General features: G+C 37.2%; 1 protein-coding gene across 1 annotated transcript in view; it reads right to left on the bottom strand.

The window, feature by feature from the left end:
* The window catches only part of LOC103775065 (dystrophin-like), a gene marked incomplete at both ends in the record, with an annotated part of 82,806 nt that overhangs the window by 26,183 nt on the left and 30,534 nt on the right, over window positions 1-26,089 (bottom strand). The window contains 4 exons of the mRNA XM_008942508.1: window positions 1,861-2,017; window positions 5,668-5,840; window positions 6,181-6,290; window positions 6,597-6,723. Of these exons, the coding sequence (XP_008940756.1) occupies window positions 1,861-2,017; window positions 5,668-5,840; window positions 6,181-6,290; window positions 6,597-6,723 (567 nt within the window). The remainder of the gene's footprint in view (window positions 1-1,860; window positions 2,018-5,667; window positions 5,841-6,180; window positions 6,291-6,596; window positions 6,724-26,089) is intronic.

Here is a 26,089-nt window from a genome sequence, read left to right as displayed (position 1 = left end):
TGTTCTCAAATGCATCCTTCAGCATGAGGTAGTACAATCTATTAGAAAAATCTTTATAATACAGCTTCCTGAATGAATAGAGAAAACACAGGTATTCCAGATCCAATTTCATTTTACAGCACCATTTCATATTTTTCCATTAAGAATTAAAAACACAGATTTAGAAACCTGAAAAATAATACTTTTTTTTTTTTTTTTTTTTTTGTGGCAAGTTTCACAAACTGAAAGTCACCTACATGCAGCAATATAGTTTGAAAAGTTGTTTACTGGTTTTGGAATGTTTTCATTTCATGGTATGAAGTTGTGTGATTGACAACTTAAATTATTCAATAGAAAATTCATTCATTTGAAGTAGCTTTTTAGATGTCACACTGAAGTATACTTTGTCACTAAACAGGAGGAAAAATCCTCCCATAATTCGTTATTTTAACTAAAGACATGTGTGGATGAAGGAGAGGAGAGATAGAATACTAGATCCAAACAAATTCCAAGAAATGAAATAGTGAATAGTGGAGAAATACAGTATAAACACGTGCTTCATTCCAGTTACTACGTACATTTCCCTTTTAAACATGAGAGGACAATTTCTTTATACCAGTAAGGTTCCTTGCCCCTGACCTTATACTGTTGTCTGTAAAAAAAACAACCAACCTGACACTGTATTCCCATCTTCCTACTGAATCACGATCTGTCCTAGTGGTTCAAGGTCTGGTTTCTGTTGTGGACATCTGTTATTAATTGGTGTTTCCCAGATTAAAAGTTTCATTGGAAACTAACACAAAAGAAACGTCTTGTCATAAGGACTAGACAGGCTTTTATGGAATTCATGAGTGATAGGAGTAACTGAAGTTGAGTGTGCTATCTCAGTTACTTTTCACGTGTCCCCTGTTCCTTACCTTACCAGAACAGCAGTTTCTCCCCATTTACTGCTTCATTCAGAAATTCTCCAGCTTTACGTTAGCAGGACGCTAGTTTCCTAATGGGTTTCCTTATGATATCACTAAGAAATCACCATTGACCTACTAGAACTGTTATTTTACATTCAGACTTGAATAAACTTCAATGGTATAACAGCTATTACTATATACTATAAGAGCTATTTACCTGAAAGCAGGCATTAGGCTACCATCAGACAGGTGTGAATTTGATTCAACACAGGAAACGGAAGAATTATTGAACAGTACTGTGTTGGTTTGGGGGTTGTTCATTTGGCGATTTTTAAAACCAAACCAAACAAACCCAACCAACTTCCATGAGAAAAGTGTTTGATTTAGGTTCCTTTTTACTACAAAGCTTAGTGTAGAACAGTCCCCATATGACACTCTGCTATTGCCTTTCCATAAGAATTTCCTGATGAAACTAGATGGTTACAGTCAGTTATCACAATAGTTTCATGATGTACACTGTTCTGCATTATCTACTCATAACAGCTACTTTTTTTCACAGATATTCCCAAAAATCAGCAGCAAAATAGTGGTTTGAAACATACACATGAAGTTTAAATTCCTGATCTAGAAAAATTTTCAGAAGTACTTATTTAAACATCATATAATATTAAGTTAGTATTTGTTCTGGCCATGAAAACTAGCTGTCTGTGATAGGTCTATGAAAATGCTACAGTGCTTTTCAAAAAAGCCCAGCAGCTGGTAATAAACACTCCCTTCTTCCAAAGGCTGCCTTTTTCTAAGCTGTATTTAAAAACTATAGCTAGCACTCTCATGCAAGATGTTCAGTTTTCATTGTCTCTAAAACGTATTTTAAATGATATCTTACTTTTTACAACAAGGACTGTTTCATGCAGCACTAATCTCCAAAGGAAAAAGCAATGACTGAAAGAACATTAAAAAAAATAAATCATACCCTATGATTATCATTCTGTTTCTGCACAGTGGGAAGATCTCCACCAGTGGGTGCTTGCTGTTTTAATTCATCCTCCTTCAATTGCAGCCATGCCAAAAGTTCCTGAAGAGAGAGATGTAAACGCTTCCACTGGTCTGTACTGGCTTCCAAATGGGATCTGAAAGCATGTGTTAAATATAAGACATATTCAGGCACAGGGAAAATAAAAAAAAAACAAATTGTACAAGCTTATCTTACAGGAGAAAGATCCTAGTGTTTGTCATTGAATTAATGATTTTAAAATAGCTTCAGTAGCTTTGAATTTGATGCTGGCAACACAGATTTAAATTTTATTTCACAGCCCTGGCATGAAACATCCTTTCACATCGCTTATTTTGGGTGTTGAATTGTCAGTCTCACTAAATATTCTCAAATATTATGCAGGACTACCATGAGAGTAACATAGTCCTCACTTAGGATTACTAGGAGATTAATCAACTAAAATGCAGGTAGTAGTTTTGAACTCAGAGAAGAGCAAGCATTTCTCTAAACCACCACACAAACTATTCAAACTCACACAAGATTCATGTAGTTGTTCACCTTTAAGATAAGACAACCAATGCCATCCTTTCCCAAAAAAGTAATGAGGAAACTGTTAAAGCTAATAGAATCCCTGACACTACCCAAATGTCTGTGCCATTTGAATAGAGAAGTGAATGAAATTAATTGAATCACTAGAAAAATCAGCAGAGAGAATACTACTTTGTGCAGACAAGGTCTAACATAAGTATATCACCCAAATATTTTGTTTGCATATGTGTAAATGTATTTTTTTGATACCTGGATCAAATATTAAGCTACTAATTTTCAGCAACTGTTTTCTGTGTAGAGAAAATATGTGTCTGAAACATCACTGGACAGATCATAGATAGGCAAAATAAAATTCTACCATCGATAGGCACACTAAAATTTGGTCTTTTGAGACTTATGAATAGGCTATTTTTTAATTGCTGTTTGGGAAGAAATTCCTAATTTGTTTTCTGGTAATACAAAAATTACTCTTAGTAATTCAAAGCAAAAGCAGTATTACATAACAGTAATGTGACAAAATGGACTGAGAAATAAAGACAGCTTTTCTTCTACTTCATATAGTTCCTATTTAACTTCCAACCTTGCATAACATTTATCTTTTTCAGTGATGGCACATAAGATCATGTATTTTCTGTCAGTGCAAACCCTACTCCTATACCTCATATAGAACGTTTGTCCTGGTTTTTGGTTAAACTGTGTGGTGCTTAGTTGCTGACTGAGATTAAACCATGACAATGGTCTATAAGGAAATGTGATCAATAAGGACTCAGTATTTTGCAGACCTTATTATTAGTTTGGATATGGAAATGAGAAATTGCTGAAGGTAGAGACAGTTGTGTTTCTTTGAAATGCTCTATGGATCCTATCATCTTTCCAGCCTCTTACACTAGGTAATTGCAGTGGCAAGGAAAGAGACAGGAAGGTGGCAGACCAGCCCTAGGCTTACAGAAAGCTCACTTGCTCTGGTATTTGAGCAGACAGAAATTTTTCTCCTTTTTCAAAGTTAAAGGCTATGTGGGATGGACACAGATAGACCATGCTGCCTTTTGATCAGGGCAGCTGTGGGCTGGGTCAGAAGTGCCTCCGAGCAGGTGCTGCTGGGGGTGAGGCAGCCCTGCAGGCAGTGAAGGTGGGGGAAGCCCCAGGGTGCTTCCCAAGAGAGCTAAGGGGGGACAGAAGCAGCGGTGTTGAATGGGGAGTTGCAGGAGGTGACAGCCAGAGCAAGGGCCGAAGTGCTTTTGGGAGGGACACAGTCAAGGAGCCAATTCTCTTAGTCAGGTTAACTCCTCGCTTCCATGTTTATCTCAGCAAATGCAAGCTTCCACCTCCTCCAAAGAAGGGCAGCAATCAGGAGCAAATGCTAGGGTCTTCACTTATTCCCTGCTTCCTCAGGTCTGGCTTTACAGGGAAAATGCATAAGCAGTGATCCCAAACATTTTTGTTACTGGTGCTGTGCTGTGACCTCCCCCAGTCTGGTGCACGTTTTCCAGAACCCATCTTGTCCTGCCCCTTCCTTAGCTTTGGGAATATATGTTTATATAAGTACATGCTAGTGTGCATTATATACATACTTTCATACTTATAACTGTGTTAAGCCTGTGCAGATGAGGCAGATATTGGGAAAACAATTTTTAAAAACATTTATAAGAAAGAAAGTGTTTATTAGAACAAACTGTGCTGACTTATCAGAAGGAAAGAAAGATAATAATGGAAATGCACTTAGCTTTTCTTGATATCTACTGTATGTTTATCTAACGGATTTAGAAAAGAATGCCCACCTCAGCTGAGAGATGGCATGGGTCTTTTGTTTCAGTAGCCTAAATCTTACGGTAAATAAAGAGACTTGTATGACTAACACCTGGGGAACGTTTCATATATCTGGTCTTCTACCTCTTTTGTGCTAGTTATGAAGAAACCCACTCCATGCTGTGTGATGGAGAGAAATAGCTCCAAGCAGGCAGACTGAGAATAGCCTGTGCATTCAATCTGGTGGCCAGCCACATTCAAGCTGAATGTCACGTTAAGTTAAGAATTGTTTCTTATCCTAATCAATAGGTTGTTGAACACCTTAAGCCTTTTATTGGAAGCAAATATTTTAGAGAAGAGGTCTGTTGCTTTGAAAGTTTAATGCAAGAAGTAACAGTGATAATAACTTGGGCTACTATTTCTGTACTCACTTAATGGCAGCGCTACATTAAACTGTAAAAATGAAAGACAGAAAGTTCTATATACTCAGTTACCGATATTTCGCCAGCTGACCTTATCTCAAACATTGCTGCACTTGGGTAAGTTCATGGGCAAAAGGCATGTGAAGAAAAAAATCTCAGAGACCTTGAAGGGTTAGATTCTTATTTTGCTCCTCAGGAAAAAAAAAATAATAAAAAAAAAACAACCAGGAGGAATATGTCTCTCTTTAGATACTCGTACCTTTTCAACCTCACATCCCTCATTTATTTTTAATGATTGATGTTACAAAGATGGCTTTTATCATTACACAGACTGACCTCCCTCAGGGCTTGAGATGAAAAAAAGCTAATATTTCATACATTACTTTGAAAAACACTTCAGCCTTTTGCTGCCCTCTGAACTACCACCAACATACACCAAGTGAGCAACTGAAAAAAATCCAAGACTGAAAGCAAGAGAACTGGGTTGCCTATTGTAAATGTTGTATTTCTGAAGAGAAGGTTCCTGGACAATTTCTTTTGAAAATAAATTTTCAGCACATTGAAGCCTCTACCTCCACTTCATAATTTGTAACATTATAATTTATTATATTTTTCCTTGGAAGCAGAAGTTTTCCCTCTAATGAAAGGAGGTTTTTTATTTTTATTTTTAAACTCGAAACAGCAGACTTAAAAATAAAGCTTATCATAAATATAGGTTGTTTAATCACTTTCTTTCATGACTCATTGGTAAGTCATATCCAGCTCTAGAAAGAGGCTACATATGGAGAGGGTACAGTTACTGGTTAAACGTGCTAATCTCTCTTCCCGTAATTACAAAACCCTGTCATATGCCTTAAATCCTAATCCTCTACTATTATTTTCACACAAAAAAAAGTAATCATTCTTACAAAGTTAAGCCAATATTCAAAGAAGCACAAATCATTTCAAAATGGACAAAAATAGTGCTATCAGAAAAAAATTAAAACCAAAATTAAACCTTTTTAACTAGCAAAATGCAGCAACCTATCTTACACACCAGCTTAGGCTTTCATTTACGTTCAACTCCTACCTAACATTTAGAGATTTCTTCCTAAGCTCACTCCATCTGAGGTTCATGTTATCCAGACGTCTCTGCAACAGCGCTGCATCCTCAGAGCCTTCCAGGGACCTCAGGATTTTCTGCCCATTTTCATCCAGGCTGTGAAAGATGTCAGTATGAGCATCGATTTCTGCCTGTAGTTCCTATGGAAGCAATAGAAAACAATACATATGGATTTCTTACAAAATCATAGAAACTACCACTTCCCAAAAGAGTGGAAAAATCCTCAGTGCAACACAGAATTAGCACAGATTTTGGTTACTTCTTTTAAGGCAATGTTGTGTACTGCATACACAGACATGCTTTCCTTTCATAAGAAGGCCATTTGCACTGAATAATGACCTTTATTTCCATAAAGAGCATAGTAAACAAAAGTTAAAAGTCTAGGCTTTGACAGGCAGCAAAGCAAGGGCAATATATATTTACTGTGTCAATGAGGAGGAAAAAAACCACAAAATCCTCGGGATCTCAGGTAAATCTGACCTTCACATGATACGTCTTCCTGTGCAACATTTTCAGTTTGAGCTGGGGACTGCAACACCGGTCCTGCTGCATGGCAATTCCAAGAAATCTATGTGCCCGCAGCAGCCAAGCTTTAAAATGCCAAATTCACTTACATTCTGTTGACAAAACGCATTTTGGAGCACAGGCCTCAGCAGTCAATAGCAATAAACAGCCACTTTGTGCTATATCAAAACACTGGTCAGGGCCATGGCTGTGGGAGGGCCTGAGAATAGCAAGGACATAGAATATGCAACTGGCAGCTCATGTCAAACAGCCAACTTTTCTTATCACTTGGTAACTGCAGGCCAGCTCTACATTTTGAATTCATTTCCCCCCCTCATTTTTAGCACAGCTCTTTCTGCCAGAAGAACATTCTTCAGAGATCTGCCTGGTACCAGCATTCTTGCCTGCCCACACATTCAATGCAGCCTTTGTACGCTGGCTGCCCTTCTCCAAGAAGTTTGCTTGCTGCAGCTCCACAAGGTCAGATTCGTTCACAGGGAACAATGATTGAATCAAGCTCTTTAAAATAAAATAAAAATAATAAAAAAAAAATTAAACACATACACACATGAACACACACGTACTCAATCTGAGGCCACATATGCATAAAAGTACTTTAACTTTCAAACAAAGAAGCACACAAAAACACAAAGAAGATGACCTAGTGAATAAAGCTCTGCATATCCTCCTGGGATGCATGGGTACTAAGAGTCCTGGTGGTTGTTTCTTGCTGTTTGAAATAGGAGTGCTGAAGATGAAGTGTGAAAGGGGAAATGATTTATGGCATTTAAGAGCAAGAAGCAGCACTAACTGAGCATCACAGATAGTCCCCAATGGAAATTCATTGTAATTTTCTTTAGAAGAATGACTTTGAGGAAGAGGAGCACACAACTTACTTACGTGGTGTGTTCCTAATTGAATTGGTTTTATTTGATATTTTAAGTGCAACGTTCGCTGCACTGAATCATGAGTAGATTGTCCTTGTTCACCTACTGCTGTTCCAAATGTCATTTGCTGTCCTTTGCTGGATATCTATTTCTTTCACAGCAATGACTAGCACTGTGTTTGGAACAATTTTAAGGAGGGCTACGAATGTCTTTTGGTAGAGTATTGAAGTTCTTATCCAACCATTTTACTTTATCTATGGTCACCCCACCATTAAAGTAGTTAGCAATAAGTTTGGAATACATCCAAGATTGTTCTGCAGAATGCAACTGTACTATAAATGTTGAGCTTATTTATGGATGTTAAATATACAATTTAGATTTTTAAAAATGCCATTATTATGGTACATAACCATATACAATATTATGGGTATGGATGTCTTTACTTGAAAATTTGTACTTTATTTCAGTTCTGATGTTGCTAGTTTCTGCTTCCAGATGTAATATTTTGTTTGCTTGACTGAAGAACAGTCTGCTATCACATTTCTTTCTCTTCATGTATGCATTTAGAGATTTTATTTAATCTAGGCTGAGTACCACAAATCTGATGTAAAATGCTAAAACAATATGTAAGAAAGGATAAAATTCATAGTAAAATGTTAACTTTTAATGTCTGTTCAGTCTTGAGGTCATTCCACATTAAAAAAAAAAAATTATTGCCGAATGAATTATCATATGCACTGCCTGTGGCACAAAACTCTTAGCTGTTAGGATGGTGATGGAAACAGCTGTCTTTTCATCAGCAAGAACATGTGCCATGAAACATCTATGTTGAATAACTGTTCACAGGAGGAAGCCATTAAATCTATGCCCTCTTGGTACTTTACCACACATATACTCACAGCACTTTGTAACACATTTTTTAAATAAAAAACGCACTTCAACATTTTTCTTGATTTTAGAAAAAGTGTCTCATAGTATACACATTCCGTGCTTTTCTCCTGACACTTAAATATATTTCTGAAAATAAAATCAAGCCATATCCTTTTTGTTTCAGAAAACTATGTAGGATCACAATAAATCTGGACAGTTAGCTAAATGTGCAACAGACATGAAAAGTGAAGTACTCCTATCTAAAGCTTTCCAAGGTATGCAGGGCCTGGTTTCCCTTATTTCACACTACCTGTGTAGACTGAGTTTATTCTAATGCTCCGAAATGGCAGTTTATTACAGATATGCAGGAAGCCTACAATGACAGAGAAGCAAGAAAACAGTCAAGGTATTTACTCCATTTTGGTTGGTGCATTTCAGATCCTTTCTGTGTGACTCCTTTGCATCCTGGAAAAGCACAGTGCATATGAGATACCTACACCTTTTATTTGTCTTCCAAAATAAGTAATTTCCATGTTTCAAAAATACAAGTGAAAGATCAGTATGAACTAGATGCTTTTTCTTGACAAGAATAAAGCTAGATCTATTTCATCTTACACGCTTCTAAGATATTTGCAAAAGTATGCTGTCATTACACATCATACCAAGAAGCACAGAATACAGACTTAATATAGACTATTGCATTTTCATCTTTTCCAATGTGTTCAAACACACTGCAGAGGACAAGAAATTAATCCTGGTATAAATCTACTGAGTTACAGCCAGACTTAACTCCATATGCTGCATTTTTGCTGCAGTGGTTATTACTGAGGCTGTGTGGAAATCAATTCCCTTAAAAAGAGCAGACAGTAAAATGTAAACCACCTTTTTGATCACAATATACTGCTTAGATTGAGCTGAACTGCTTAGAAAAACTGCAACTCCATCAAGCGGAGACTTGCCTAATAGTTTCAGAGTGAAATCCTGCTTTATTAAGATGAACTATAAAGTTAGATGATAAAAGGTATTGCAATGTGTTTTTAGAAACCTTGTGGAACAGCAATGAAAGGTTTCTGCACACTTAAAAATGTATAGTTACATTATTACACTAAATAGAATAGGCCTAGCACTAAGTCACAGAACTAAGAATGATAAAGAGATGAAAGAAACTTGTCTTCAGGGGACCAGTCTTCTTGGACAAAACAGAGTGAGGAAATCTGCTTTGCCTGTTTCAATTTTGTCCTGAGGCCTTGAAACCTCTATGCATGATTTCAGGGGAGACGTATGCTAAGGCTGTTAGAGAGCAATCTCAATACTGACATAAAGCTAGGATATTGATGTATTTCTCACTTGCCCAAGTGAGTTCTTCCCCTTGGAACTACTGCTACCATTCTCCATAGGAGCACACATCCTCACTGCCCTCATCCTCTTGCTAGGTAAAAGAAATTCTCCTGTGGCTCCACATGTTTTATTTTACACAGAACCCTGTCAAACAGCAGAGCAGTCACTGTGAAGCCTAGTTCACTGAAAGTCCTGTCAGCCACCATACAGCAGAGATAGTTCTACAAGAGTTCAGTATGATTTTAGATACTTTATCGGAAATAATTAATCTGTGCCAATACCCTTCATATCCCACATGCCGTATATAGGCATGACATAAAAAGGACACGACACATCACAAAATCTGCCATTATTTCGGCAACACGTCAGAGAGAAACTGGTAAGCTGGAAGCAAAATGAAGTCCTAGAAAGAAGGAACTGGTTACACTAGTTGGACTATACATGACTCAGACTAAGACATGGGAGTTAAAGCAGCACAGCTGGAAAAACATTTATCTTTTATACAAGGTAGAAACAAAATTAATTATGTAATACTTTAAAGAAATTAAAGCACTTAAAACCTCCTCTACAAACCCAGCTTCATATTCGGAATTGTGCTTTTCATTTCCAGTGAAGCATTTTACATTTTCTAAGTACTATACAGAGTTACTAAGGACATAAATAGCATTAATTGAGGTATGGGAGCTCGTAAAATTAAAGATGGTACTATTTGATTAAAGGAAATCAACACAGAGGAAAAAATTGATCTTTACTGACAGTAATTAAAGAAATAAAGTCAGTCTGTATGATTACTTGCATGTACTCAAAGCATCGGCAAGCAATATCTACGGTTATACATAGCTCAGAAGTGCTATATATTACTGCTTCTGTAATGCTAATAATGAAATAGCTAGTAAAGCTATCATAAAATTACTCAAAACAAAACAAAGATCCTACACATCTATAATCCCTCCCCGTCTGTGTAGTTAGCTGAACTAATCCCCTTCATATTTATATTAGCCGAGCATATTATGTTTGGTTTTTTTTTTTTTTTTTTAAATTAAATAGCTAGTATTAGTAGGTTTTCTTAAACATCTTATACTATACAGAAAGTGTGGATGATATAATCCCCCTTTTATCACTCTTTTCCTACCTTCCATTCTTCTTCTTTCCCCTTTAGCTTTTCTCTTCCTTTCTTCCCTTCCTTGCTTCTTTTCATCCTCCTTCTCTTTTCCTTCCTCTTGCATTCTTTTTTCCTTTGTCTTTTTTTTCCTATTCTTTCCTTGCTTCCTTTCCCTTCTTGTTTTCCTCTTTCTTCCTGTCTCTTTCTATTTTTTCCTTCTTCTTCCTCTTTTTCTTTTTTCTTCTTGTCTTCCTTTTCCTTTCCTGCCTCTTTCTTCTCCTTTTCTCCTTTCCTTTTATCTCGCTTCCCTCCCCTCTTTAAAATACAATCTTCTGTGTCTATAAACCTTATTTTTATGCACTCTTACAATGATATCAAACCTTCTCAAGACTGTGGGTTTCTTTCTGCTTTTATTTTGCTTTTCAGCTAAATACCATTTCAGGTGCCTGGAGAATGGAAAATTTACAGACATGTTTCAAACCAGCAATTTTTATTTTTTTCCTAACAATACTCCTGAACAAAGCACATTTATAAGAATAGGTCTCTGCTCTATGCACTTAAGACTTGGCATAGTCTGTGAATTTTATTTGGATTTAGCTTGTATTACCAAAAAGATTTCCCCCTTCAAAGTTGTGTTTTTTCTTTTTCTTTTTCTTTTTCTTTTTCTTTTTCTTTTTCTTTTTCTTTTTCTTTTTCTTTTTCTAACTTCCTTTTGGGATCTACACATTAAAGAAATAGAGTCACTGTCTGTAGTTTACAGCTGTGTCCAGCACAATTTAGAGACTGCATTTCAAATTAATCATCCTACTTGCTTTTATTTAATTACACCTAAACTACAAATTTCTGATTATGCCTAAAACATTAAACTCTGTGTGAGGGTTTATAGAGTTTGAGACATTTTTTTCAATGCTCCTGCAGACCCCAGCAGCCTTTGGAGGCACAAAGATCCATGAACATGGCACTTCTTTCAGGATGACAGCTTATTCTTCTGACTGCTAGAGAGAGGAATGGTTTTGTGGGTGTTACAGTTCTGTAGATGTTGAATTAATGGCTACAGCACAGCAAGACAAAAGCATTTTAAGCACACAAGTGGTAGATTCAGTGCAAGATGATCTCTTTCTTTTGTTTCTAGCAATAGAAGGTCATATATACGTATAATGTCTCGTTATCATATAGACTACCTTAGCTAACACAAGAAAGCTCTGTCACAATGCACAAAGTAGGAAAGAAGCTCTTGGTGCCTCCATCAGGCTTTTAAATTATTTGTTCTCCCAGTCCATAAGCAAAACTTTTCTTTGGTCTTAGAATGAGAGCATTTACTGAGCAATTTACATAATGACAAAAATTTCTCAAATGAGATTTAAAATGTAATTAAAGGGCAGACTTACTGAGTTAAAAGCATTGTTGTGAAATGCCTACACATCATCATGCCATGAAGCCTCCTATTCAGCCAGCCTATGGCATGACCCCAATTCCAGTCTGGTATGGTTACATCTCTGGGTTTCATGCTAATGACTTGATTAAAAAGAAAGATAAAAAGGTCTTTTCTATTGAGAAGATAAGCTCATGAATATCATTAAGTCATTTCTAAGTTCCCAACGCATTTTTTCAAGATAAAAAAGGATAAGAGTTAGTCCTCTAAGAGAGAATCAAATGCTGATGAGTGGAAGCTAAAAGTGTAACTTTTCCCTGCAGAAAACAATCTGTGTAAGTTGCATCTATCACTATTATGGTTTTAAACTCTAGAAATCTCAGAAATGAGACCAAAACTTGCATTCAAAAGCTTCTTTCATCTAAAAGAAGATACAAAAGCTCTCTTCAGCAAATTTGGTCCTGTCTTCAGAAAAGATTACTTTTTTAAACAGGCAGAACGACCTTCAATTTAGGTTATATTCAGATTGTAAGAGATTAATTGGTGCATCTAAGGATGTGTCCATCTCTTGTTGGCACACGATGACTGTGAAAACATGGTATGGGCTTCCTCATGTCATTAACAGCGAGCAGCCTCAGCTATGGATTAGCGTCTCTTAAGAGCACCAGCCCAATCATTTGAACATATGCTCAAGTCTTTACCATGCATATCCTCATTCACAGGCCTGGCTTTTCAGGTGTAGCACAAGGCCTTATATTTCTCCCTTATTCAGAAGGAAAATATAAAGCGATATTTTATGAGATATGTCACAATTAATTTGTATTCAACCATAATTAATTATAAATATTATTACATAATTCCATGTGTTTCAGGGGATTATATGGACTTCTTGGTGCATTTCTTGAAGACTAAGAAAAACCCTGAATTACTAATTTTATTTAATCATGATGAAAATTCAAATAGATAAAGACAATAATCTTTAAACATACAAAGCTTTCTATGTTTACAGGGATAGTTTCTCTTAGGATTTGATGTAGTCAAATTCTTAGATAACTATATAACAAATTCATAGATAACTATGAACTATTCTGCTAATAGTAAATTTAATTGAAATTGGGGGTTTTTTTTGCTATTTGTCGGTCTTGTCGTTACATCTAGGAAGAAAAATTTAATTAAAAATAAATATTATGTAAGTTACACTGAAACAGAAAAATTCCTAGCAGCCACAGCAATGAGGAACCTTTATTATACGGTATAACTATGTGATACTTATTTTACTACCATAGCCTGTGCTGCCTTTCAGATAAACACATACACCAAAGCAAACAAAGTACATGTATTAAAGTGAGAGTTGAGAGTGTTCTGTATGTCAGAAAATCAGTCACCTCTTCTGACATGTCTAAGAATAGGCTTACATATCTGCCTTTGAAAACTCGGTACTGAGGGTTGAGAAGGGAAATAGCATAAATGTACATGTAGTCATACACACAATTCTCTGAAAGTAAAACCATTAGGCCATTACAAACTAGCATAGTAGTCTAGATTTTAGTAGCTATTCTGCTCCCCAAAAATGTGCAGGTTTTGACCCTCATACTTCAATGAATGTCTAATCCTATTGCATCTGCACGTTCTGTCAGCACACCCACCCTGTCGAACTTTCAGCAATCTTTCTGCAGCAGAATAATTATGCAGCTACTTTCAGCAAGTTTAATTTTTCCCTCTTCCCATTTTCCAGAGATGAAACAGTAGCAGCACAAAGGCAGCACCATCCTCTACAGGAACATTTACTTCCATTCTGTTACTCAGGCAAGGTCTGAAAGTTCTGTTGGTTCCACTGACATCCCAGTACTTTAAATTAATACTGATTTTCTCTTACAACAAGCAGCCAGAAAGGCTGAACTGCACAACTGTCTCAAAGTCTGGAGAAAAATATCTTACAGAAGAAAAAAGGTCAAAGTTGTTTTTTTTTTTTTTTTTTTTTTGTCACTGACCCAGAGTGAAATATACCCAAGATTTTTAATTATAAATGACCACTCCTGGAAAAAGAAAATATTTCTATAAACAAGACTGTACGCTTGTTTCACAGGAAAGGATGTAAGGATTCAATGCATCAGTATGTAACAGTAAGGTGTCTCATATTTTACCATCTGTGGAAATTATGTATAATTTTACTCTTCCTCAAATGAACTAATATATGCGATCCTCTTTCAAATCCTTTTAAAATACAAATTAAGAGCATTTTATAATTAATTGAACCTACTTTGGTTCTATACATTATCCTAATTCCTTCTGTCACAAATCAGTTTTGCAATCTTTATTTTTAAGATAAATTCTGACATTTCACATTTTCGTTGCTAACATCTTTGTTGCCTAGAGAAAAATAGTTGGTACATCAGTTTTACAACATTATGTTAAATTTATTAAAATAACATAAAAACTTATTAAAGTTCTAAAGAGAACAATGCAGAACAAAAAGAAAAACTACAGGCCTCATACATTACACACTATTAAAACTGGTTCAAGCAGAACAATAACTGTAATGGTTTTAGTGCTCCTTTTAGAAGTTAATGTTGTTCCAAAGAGAATGAGATTTCAATTAGGAATTTATACTATTTCAGGTGTTACTCTGTTAAAGAGCAAGATCTGTTGCAGTCAACTGTTCTTAATCAAGGGCAGGTTAAGTGGGACCCAGTGGGTATTTTGCAAGAGGGAATGCTGAAAAAGCTCCGGTGCTTCAGCACATACTTTTGTCAAGTCCTCCCTACTGTAGGTGTCCTGAGACAGTCACAAGGAGGGCAGAAACTGGGGTCGCATAAAGGGCAAAAGTACATTTGATCTTGATTTTCAGTGGGAAAACGGGCCATGCTAGTGTGGCCTCGGGATCTTCTGATTTTTTGTTTTAAACAAAAGATATCAGAAAAGTTACCACAGAGAAAATTACCTTGTGGTAGTCAACTAGCAGCAAAGTTACTTCAACCCTTTAATTTTTGGTTTCTCCTGTCACCACAAAACAGAATTCACCAAGTGTTGGTTATGTTACCCACTAATGATAAACATGATCTGGGTTTAGACTGCCATGATTTATCCTCCTGATGATGTTTTAACTGCAGCCCTGCTCAGTATGAAGGGCACCACATGCTCAGATACCTGGTGAGAAGCCAACAGGCCAAAGTTACCATCTGTGGGATTATGGCACCTCCTTGTGTGAACAGACGCCACTCTGAATGCAACAATGGGCAGAGCCACAGAGGGTCAGGTAGCCCTGAACAGCTGTTGCCAAAAGGGCTGTTATGGCGATGAAAGTTGCCAGGCTCAGGAATAGGGTGACTGCAGAAAGGATCTGCCACCAACTGCAGCACACTGCAAGATCTTGAAGGGAACACAGTGCTACAGCTTCCTTTAGTGGGCTTTCTGTTCTGACCCTTCAATCCAAAATCCTCTACCCCCTGCTCACAGCAACACCAATCACAACACCAGGACTTCCACTTCTGAACCAGTACTGTGCTTCTGGAAATACCCAAAACCCAACAGCCAAATTAAAGTTTGTAGCATTACTTCTGATCTATTAACTTGTTATCATTAACCTGCACACCAAGATGTTTAACAATTCAGTATAATATTGTATTGGAGAACTGCCTTTGTGAAGAATTTGATGCAAGAGGAAGTTTCATCCTCATCTGTTTTCAGCTCAAAGAATTTCCATCACTTTAGGTTCTTCCAGAACAACCTGAACCACAGAGGCAGCAACGCTCGGAAGTATGTTCTGCTATGAGTTATTTCAGATGACATAGGAATGCATGTTGACTGTCTTGAAATAAGCAAATAATTGGCAAAAGTTCAGAATCTGAAAAAGGAAGACATTTTTAATGAAATCTTTCAAAATAACAACTTTAACTAGCTTACTGATTGGTGTCTCTGTGGCAAAGTTTAATCATGTTTTCTTGCATCTGAAAATCAAAAGCAAAGTTGAACAGGCCGCCTGTATCGATGGGTCTCTGAAGACTACGTACATCCTGAAATAACTATTTAGTATTTTCTTGCAGTAGACACAATTTCAGGTTAAAATGATAAATATCACTGAAAAAAATAATGAGATCACCAGCAAATTTTGACAGGTAGATAAACTTTTTTTTCTTTCTTTTTTTTTTTTCTTTTTCTTTTTCTTTTTCTTTTTTGTTAAAGAGAAATTTTACTTTGGGGAAAAAAAAAATCAGACTCTGTTCATGTTTTCTACTTTGTCATTAAAAAAATCAATTCATTCCAATTACTGAATTTGTCAAATTCACCAACTGAAAAATACTACACTTTTCTCCTCTATCTTCCCTTAAATTCTGGTAAAAAAGAAAGAACTCCATGATTGCAGTAAAAATTAAATAATTTTAACATAGAGGCTGTATTGGTGAAGTCATGTAAGTGTTTTCATCTATTTTTATCAATCGGCTCCAAGATCTACGCATCAAGACAGCCACCTGGAACCATTATTTATGACTTTTCAATGCTTGTTTATATTTTGCTGGAGAAAAATTAAAGCCTACCTAATTTTTACCCAAAATAATGAATTCAAATACTAACAAAAGAAAGATCCAACCAGAGAGATAGATGTTAATATCATTACAGAAATAAAGGTAAAAGTATCTGATATACTAATGTATTCAGTTCTCTGTCTCAAAAAAACACCAACCCCTCAACTCGAAGTCAAAAAGTGAAATACATATTTTAAAATTAATGTGTACTTAATATTAAAGGAGGAACTGAGGTGGGACTGATGAATATACAGTAATAGAAGTCATGTAGCAAATACATGTGGAATTAAAAAAACCCTTCCTTCCTAGAATCAGACTCTCTTTAAACTTAAAGAACTTGGGGTTTAGATATGTTCTCAGAAGATAGAGTACACTCTTGTCAGTAAGTCAATATATTAGGCAGATCTTAAATACTGCAAGAAAGTCATATGCTCCTACTTAAGTTCCTATAGAGATCAAATATGCCATCTTCTCCTACTGTCACTCCAAAGTATGCCAGGTTTATACCCTGGAATTGCTTTTATAGCACTTCAGTCAAGATTACTTATCAAACACTTTATAAATTGCTGACATAGGACACTGCAAGTACTTGACTTCAATACTAATTACATCAAAGTTGCTCTTACATCCAGAAGTTTTTTAATATGTTGCTCTCATTAGTCTTGGCAATAGACTAAATGTGACACTAATATAGGGTTGATAGATACTCTCTCAGCAACCAGTTCATAAAATATCCTAATGTACTACATTCTTATAAAATTTAAGAATACATTCAGAAGCAGAACTCAAGTATCTTGGAAAACTAAAAACTTTGTTCAAACATACAGCCCAGCCACATTAACAATACTACTCAAAGTTGAAAAAGTTAGGGGCTGAGGAACACTGCATGGTACAACAGGAAATTTTGGAAGAGATATTGTCAAAACCAATGTACTGGACTGCAACAAAAAGCAGCTGGATATCACTTTATCATTCATAATAAATCCTAACTACTACTTAAGAGCAGAATTAGTACTTTCAATTAAAAAAAAAAAAAAGTAAAGCATAAAAAGCAATTATTATGAAAACCTGGGTTGCCATACTAGTTTTACGTCCACAGCAGCTTTTGCAGCAACCGTATATACCAAAGATTTCTGAATGGTATTCCTATAACACAGCCAAAGATATTGACTTAAAAGAAGGCTGCTGCCATCTGAAACTAGTCTTCCCAGATTCTCTTTGGATTCATGCAGAATGCAGCCAATGCACATTAAAAAACAACCCTACATTCAATTTCATTCTGAAAAAAAAAAAACAAACAAACAAAACCAAACCACTTTGTTTATACATATGTGTTAGTTTTCACATCTATCTGCATAAAGCTCAGAGAAAGAAGGAACATAATTTTTACCAGAAGATTACTTTGGACCTAAAATAAATGTTTTCACTCTTCCTACACTTAGTTTTCTTTGCATTCCCTAGGGATTAATACCTATTTCTGCTTTGTAAAAAGCAACTTCATAGCTTCCTTCACCTGTTTCTATTCCTTTACATAAAATGCTTCCTTGAACCTTACTGGCTGCTATCCACAAAAGGCTGATTTAATGGAATCGTTACAATCATAAGCCCTTCCCTCATGAAGATCCTCCAATTGTGTTCTGTTTTATCATCCTGTGTCCACAGAATTAGACTGATGCATTTTATCTTGCTGTTAATGTTTTGGCAACATGTTTTGACATTTTTGAGCCAGAAGATGAGTAGCATATCTCCCATATCTATGAAGGTGATTTTTCATGCCTTTTTTTTTTTTTTTCTCCAAATATTGAAACAAAAAGAGAAGAAAAAAAAATATAGATTTTTATTGCACAGCCCAGAAAACCGACACATATGTTTTTTGACATGGACAGCATTCAGATATTCTGAACATCATCAGCCACTTAGAAAGACCTCTGTAACCTGTGATTTTACTTATTAATTTTCAAGTCTTATAGTCTTGATGTTTCATTCAAACTTCCGGCTTGGATAAAATCTTTCTTGGATTTTCTGACTAAAAGTTTCTTTTTAAAAAGATAGATATTCTGGAATTTTCTCCATTTCAAAAGTAGAATTAATCTACCCTCCAAATGAAAAAATTGCAACAAAGTAATAAAGAAATGGGATTTTCAGCATGAAGTGGAATTCTAAAATATTTAAGATGGTTACCATGTTCAGATATCAAAGGCTGAGTAGGTCTAACAGTTTGTGAAAGCACTGTGCAATAGGTACTGCTCTTTAAAAGTAAAAATATTCATGAAGTGCTTACGGAAAACAGATAATCAAAATCAAAGGGTGCCGTTATATCTGGACTATTAGAGTCCTAAATGTATAGTGATATGCTGATCAACCCCATGACAAAAAACCTCACTCATAAAGGATCTCACCACATAGCTTGGAGTTATAATAAACCCCACATCTTTCTACTCTGTTGGAATGAAAAGCAATTGAATACGCATCATATACATGTTGAGTGCAATAAATATTAGCAGAATGTATGAGTGCACATATTCTTGATTCAACTATTTGATTAAAAAAATGCCAAGTGAAAATCTACCATACCATAAAAGTCCAGGAATGACTCTATCCAGTCACACTTGCTACAAAACACAGCATCAGCTGATATGTAGAATCATAGATCATTTGGGACAGGAGGGACCTCCAGAGGCCATCTGATCCAATCTCCCGCTCAAAGCATGTCCAGTGAGAGAGAGATGCTCAGGGCCTTGCCCAGTTGAGTGTTGAATATCTTCAAGAATGGAGAAACAACAGACCTTTTTTTCCAGTTTTTGACTATTCTCAAAGAAAAATCAATTAAAAAAAAAAGATAAATAATTCTTTATATCATCAGAAATTTACGTGTTCCAGCTTGCCCATGTTGCCATCCTGTGACTGTCCACCTCTAAGAGCAGCCTGTCTCTGCCTGGTCTTTAGTATCCCATCAGGCAGGTGTAGAGATGAGTAAGGTCTCTTCCTCAGGCTGAACAAGGTCAGCTCTAAGAGCTCCTCTTTGCGTACCAAGTGCTCCAGCTCTCAATCACCTTGGTGGCCCTCCAGCAGGCTTCCTCTAGCATGTCCATGTCTTCCTTGTATTGGGGAGCCCAAAAGTCAATGCAACACTCCAGCTGCAGACTCTCAGAAGTGGAACAGAGAGGAAGAATCATTTCTCTTGACCTGCTGGCTATGTTCCTGATAGCAGGGCCCAGGATGCATCTGGCCTTTTGTGATTTTTTGCACTGCAAGGGGACACTGCTGGCTCACCTTCAACTTATTGTTGATGAGGACCTTCATATAATTTTCTGCAAAGCTGCTTTCTAGCAAGTTGGCCCCAGCCTGTAGTACTGCATGGGTTAGTGCTCCCTAAAAATCTTCTACAGTGGGCAATGCTTCACTCTCACAAACTGTTAGTAAGCCTGGGGTCCTTAAAGAATCCAAATGGACGACCTTGCCACTGAAACCTGAGATAAGAAAGGCATTGAGTACCTCAGACATCTGCATGCCCTTGGTCATCAGATCTTCCAGCCCACTGAGCAGTTTGCCTGCATTTCCTTCACCTTCCTTTTGCTGTCAGTGCAGTTACAGAAATGTCCATCACTGCTCCTCACATGGTCTGTGAAGACCCTGTCGATCTCATTTGTCTTCCCTAAATGGTACACAGTCTGTTCACCTCCTACTGTAAATTCCTGCAACCACAGCGTACCTCCCACAGGTAAGGACACGGCTGTCTTCAGCCCCAGGAGACACAGCAGGCACCTCTTTTTCTGGCTGCTTGCCCAACTAGGAAGTATATTATTAATGGGCAGACCATGAGCCAGATCCCTCCCTCTGGCCTTAGATCATATGCAAAAGATCCAAGGTGGCTCACCACTGGAGGAAGGAATAATTCAATACGTTCACTTATGACAAAGGATGTGCAGAAGGGACCAAGCTGGCAAAGGAACCATGCCAGGGAAGATGGAATCAGCCAGATGAGGAGTCCAATTATGCAGAAGTTTCCCAAAGAGAGACTCATCTTTCTTCACCATCCTGAGAACTCTACTTGCTCTGAAGAGTCGGGAAGCCCTTTCAATAACAAGAATCCCCACACAGCCGATTCCCTGTATAAACACACCTCCCAACCCTACCGCAAGCAGTCAGCTCTTACAGAGGTGACTTCTTGCTCCACCTCCAAATTAATGTGGAACGTGGGGGCACCTGGTGGTGATCTCCTAATCAGTTCCCACCCAAGGTTGGCCAGACCCTGGGTGAAAACTAATTAGGAGGGTCTTTCTTGCCTAGTTGTGGACATCATCCATAAGCCAACCTTCATTCAGGGACAGGGTTTAAACCTCAGCTCTTCAGCACATTAAAATACCTAGAGATGTGGTGGATGGCAGTTCCCTCAGGACTTCTGAGTCAAAGCCTCTGATGTGCTGAGGACCGTTGCTTCAGCTGATGTTACTGCCCTGAACTATTACACATGAACATCATTACGGTGGAGTTTTCATCAGAGCTTCTGGCCTCTTTGCGCTCTTGCTGCAGCGACTAGCATGTAAAAATGCTCATGGCTTCCGTGGCACAAAGACATTTTTGACAATGTGTTGAAAACATCCTATTACGGAATATTTGTGTTTTCTACAACATCCACGGCAATTAGTGTTTTTATGAAATTAAGGGCAATATATCATGTTCTGATTTGTAGAAAAGCTCAAATTTTAACACTCACTGATTCCAAAAACTTGTGTATATAAAGGGAGTGAATGAGGGGTTACTAATAAGAAATTAAGATGAGGAGATAAAGATAAGACAGTTATCTGTGTTATTGTATGAGTGCTCATGGAAGGTGAACTTCTACCTTTGCACCAGGAAATAGAGTTGTTTTTTTTCACAGAATCAAAACCAGAAGTTACATGTCTCCTCTGGAAATAATACCTCTTTATATTTTTTTTCTTCTAATCCTCTTTGAAGTATCACTATTGCTTTCATCATTAAAAAGATCTGTGTATGGCTTTTAAAGAAGCCTAAGTTCAGATGACTAAGTGCAAAAGAAAAGTAAGAGACAAATGATATGTTTTATATCTTTGAAAAAAAAAAAAGATATAAAACATATCATTAGCCCATAGCTCATTAGAATTGATGCAAAAATAAATATCCTGTAATGATTATATGCTGACGTCTGCATACGAAGGCCTTATAATAGGACTTATAATAGTCCTTATAATAGGAAATCCAGCCTAGAGGTAAAGGAAAGAGACAGACACTGGGCAAAAATATTACTTATAGAAGTAGTTCTTGAAGATTTAAGACACTGTCTTAATCTGGTAGAATCGGCCAGAGAACTGCTAGAGATTTAAAAGATGAAATCAAGCAAACTATCACTGAAACAGGGTGTAAGAACCCTCAAGGTACCCACGGCAATAGTCACTGTTATGCTATTCAGTGTAATGTTACTTACCCCTGTTATCTTCTATCTACATTTACATCTAATACATTTGATGTCTATACATTTGACATCTAATCCATTTTGGGTAAAAATAATTTCCATGGCATAGAATTACTCATAATTCTGATGGGATAATATCTCTTCCAACCAGAACAATTCCATGGCTTTATTCAATAAATACTCACAGAGTAAGAGATAACTGCACCTGCAGTCATGCACTCATTCAGGGCTAGGTCTCATCAAGATTAAAATTGCCTTTCACATACACTGCTTTTATTTGAAATGCCTACAAAGTTAAACTACAATTAACCTGATTAACACTAGTGTAAGAAAACTTTGGCTGTACAGTGAAAAGTTCACTTTTTTCTCTTAAATGTGATAAAACTTGATGACTGACCAACTCAATAAGAGAGAATAAGCTATCTAATAGATGTAAAATCTCTAAAACTTTCTCGAAGGTCAGCTTTCTTATTTATCTTGCCTACTTTACCAAAGCAGTTTTTTTAAAAAATTAAAAAAAAAAAAAAGTTTGAGAATTTGTCCATACTCTTCAAATAGCTTCTATAGAATTGACTTGCTAATAGATAAAATGCAGAAGTCTCTTTCTGCATCAGTGACTTTTCTGAAGTAAGTACCCTTGCACATACAGAGTTCATAATCTAACTGTAGCACTACATGAAATACTGATGCTCAGCTTCCCTGTGGAGCTGTGTCCCCTTTGCAGTTCTGCTGAAAGCCTAAAAAACAAACAATGACATTCAAAGTTTTGATGCCTGTTACTCAGCAATTGCCTCTGTTTGTCAAGGGCACACACAAGTGAGGAAAGACATGAGCTGCCGCTTAAACAATATCTCAAGAGGATGCAGCCTTATAAGAAACAAAATGAAATAAAATAGTCTGTAGCAGGAAATTTCATAGGCTGATGAAAAAGGAAATAAATGTCAAACCTTTTACATTTCCTCTTTTTACATACATTTACTTGCCAAAGGATATACTCTGCATGTAGAATTTATCCCAGATTAAAGGAAATGAATAAAAAAGGAAAACAAAACCAAAAAATGACTTTACAATGTATATATTTGCATATTTGATTAAAAAAATAAAACTAGCAGCTGAGGGAGTGAAAGTCTCTTCCATTAGCAGAGGTATTAGGAACGGGAAATAACATATCACCATTGTCCTTCAGATATACCTATAGATATGCCACAGCAGCCATCTGCCAAAATGATCTTGCTGTCACAGCTAATTCCAAGAATCAGACACACAGTCTATTCAGATCACCACTAAGCTGTATGCAGATGGGATGTGAGCTTTGAATCCCAGCCTGCACTAGTTTACCAACAGCAGACGATCCCTATGACTCAAACACAGCACCACCCCAAATTCAGGGATGGAAATGTAACCACTGTCCTGGATTAGCTTTTTATCAAGCAGTGGTACTTTAATCCCTGTTTTTAAAACTGTTTCATCAGAAGGATTAACAGCCTACTCAATAAGATATGATAGCAGGAAGAAAAATGTTTGATGGACACTGAACAGACAAGCCAAGTTCCTGTAGCTAAAAGAGACTTCCTTGAAGGAACTGTGAAACCTGAATAAATTGAACAGGATGCATCACCTTTTCTCTGCTGTTCATACTAGTCCCTCAGGCTAAGTCTCTCTAACAAACCTGCCCCTACACAAAAGGCTTGCTTTAGAAGAACTACAGAACTCTACTTGACTGTTGCAATATGTCCTATTCTGCCTTTATAGTAACAACAAAACTTGATCTCTCTCTGAATGTGACAGCTGCAGGCTGCCTGCTGTGTCAGGAGAACACTATCAGGATCTGCGTGTGTCATCCTTCATGTCTCCTACATGGCAACGCCAGCTGTAAATCCAGGAGATCTCCTTCATCCTCAGATAGTCCAGAAAAATTTTGGGTCCAATTCCTTTCAAATGGAATGTAAACGTCTATAAATTCCACAGCTGGTCTTCTTAAAACAGGGATGATAAAAACTTTAGCCTACTGTACATGTATTACAACTGCTTTGTGTAACCAGACTTTGCTTTTCATTTTTTATTTAAAGAGTATTGATAGTCCAAAACATAATTCTCTCAGGGATTTAAAATGAAAGTCAACATTTTTAGGTGAGACATTCTCTAGAAGTCCTGTGGAAATATATGCAGTAGTAGATGCGCAGGAGCAAGCAAGTCCACTGTGTCATAAGCAAGTGTGGCAGAAGATCAGTTTGAATAGGGAGCTCCCTAATGGAGCTCAAGAGGAGGAAGAAACAGTATGACCTCTGGAAGGAAGGTCAGACTTCGCAGGAAGGTTACCGAGCTGTGGTTTGCATATGCAAGGAGAAGACATGACAGGCCAAAGCTTGATTAGAGCTGGAACTGGCCAGTGTTGTGTCAGATAACAAGAAAGGCTTTTTAAAATGTTAACAGCAAGTGGAGGTCTAAAGAAAACAGACTGATATTTGTTGAAGGTGGTCATCTGACTAATAGGGATGAAGTAAAAGCAGAGGCATTCAATGTATTTTTTTGCCTCAGCCTTTAATAATAGTGATAGACCTCAGGCTGCCTGGTCCCCTGAGTCAGAGGACCACAAGGGCGTGAACAGTGACTTTCCATTTATGGACATTGAAACTGTAAGGGATCAGCTGAATGTTCAGAAGTCCATGGAGCCTGACAGGATTCATCCCAGAGTGCTGAAGGAGCTAGCAGGAGTTGCAGCAGGACACCTCTCAATTATCTACCAAAGGTCTTGGGAGTCTGGGGAAGTCCCTGCTGACTGGAAGCTAGTAAGTGCTATTCCAATCTACAAAAAGGCTGTGAGGGAAGACCCAGGGAACCATGGACCTGTTAGTCTAACCTTAGTTCTTGAAAAAATTACAGAGGTTATACTGGGTACGACTGAAAGGCATTTAAAGAATAATGCAATCATTAGGCACAGTCAACACAGGTTCACAAGGGAAAGTCCTCCTTAATTTGATCCTCCTATGATAAGGATACCTGCCCGGGGGATGAAGAGAAGGCAAGCATGTAGGGTTTTTTACTTCAGTAAGGCTTCTGATACTTTCTCTCACAGCATCCTTCCAGTCGAGTTGTCCAACTGTGAAATGAGTGGGTTCACAGTGTGCAGGGTGAAGTACTGGCTGAAGGGCAGAGCTCAAAAGGTTCTAAATGACTGGGGCTACATCTGGCTGGCAACTGGTCACCGGCAGTGTTCATCAGGGTTTATTTCTAGGGTCAGTGCCATTCAACATACTGATCAGTGATCTGGATGCAGGAGTTGAAGGCACCATTAGCAAACTTGCTGATGATACCAGACTGGGAGGTGCTGTTAACTCTCTTGAGGGACAGGAGGCCTTGCAGAGTGATCGAGATAGATTGGAGCACTGGGCTGTGATTAATGAGATGAAATTTAGGAAGCTGAAATGCGAGATTCTGCACCTGGGACAGAGTAATGCCAGGCACAAGTATAAACTGAGAGATGAGTGAGTGGAGAGCAGCCCTGCAGAAAGGCATCTGGAGGTGCTGGTTGGCAGCAGGCTCAATACGAGTCAGCAGTAAAAACGCACAAACAGATGCCAAATGGTGGGAAAACAAACCAAAACAAAATCACAACATAAAAAAAACCCCCAAACAATGAAAAAAAAAAAAACAAGCCAAACTGAAAAGTGCAATGGTAATTATATGGCACAAACAGACTTCACTATGACACAAATTGTCATCCTCCAAACCACTATTCCTCCTTGTACAGCATTCACCTAACTTGAAATTAACATGAATCCGAAACCAATATACAAGTCATTTAGTATTTTGAAAATGAATCAATGGAATCTTATCTTACAATGGCAACATGCACCAACCCGAATTTCCACAAATTATCCCTACTTTGAATCAGAGTCCTAAAGAGCTCTTCCAATCTCCATTTCTATGCATCCATTTCTCAAACATCAACTTCTTCAGAATTCCACTTCTACATATAATTTCTTATACGACCAAACTTAAAAACACAGAAACCTGGAATATTCATTTAAAATAGAGCTTCATATAAAAGTACATAGAAATCTTAAATTGTCACGAGTATTATGTATTTAAACCCTATGGTGTTATATGTGTCTGCACTAATTTTGTCACATGCCAAAATACCACATTTAAACATGACACTTGTTCAAAGTAAATAAGACAGAACTTAACCAAAGTAGTTCCAAGTCAGAAATACAAATTGTTTGGTGAGATCTATTCACAGTTGTTCAACCTTTGAAGTTTCCTGTGAAGTGCTAAAATAGTCAGAATCAAAAAAGCTACAGCTTGAGATACTTCAAATGAGTTGTGCAATATAATTGCACAGCTAATAGAAGCATA

This window comes from Merops nubicus, unplaced genomic scaffold (assembly GCF_000691845.1).
Source record: "Merops nubicus isolate BGI_N331 unplaced genomic scaffold, ASM69184v1 scaffold18076, whole genome shotgun sequence".
NCBI classification, from domain to species: Eukaryota; Metazoa; Chordata; class Aves; order Coraciiformes; family Meropidae; genus Merops; species Merops nubicus.
The sequence above is the reverse complement of the archived record's forward strand: the minus strand, read 5'-3'. Positions and strand labels throughout refer to the sequence as shown.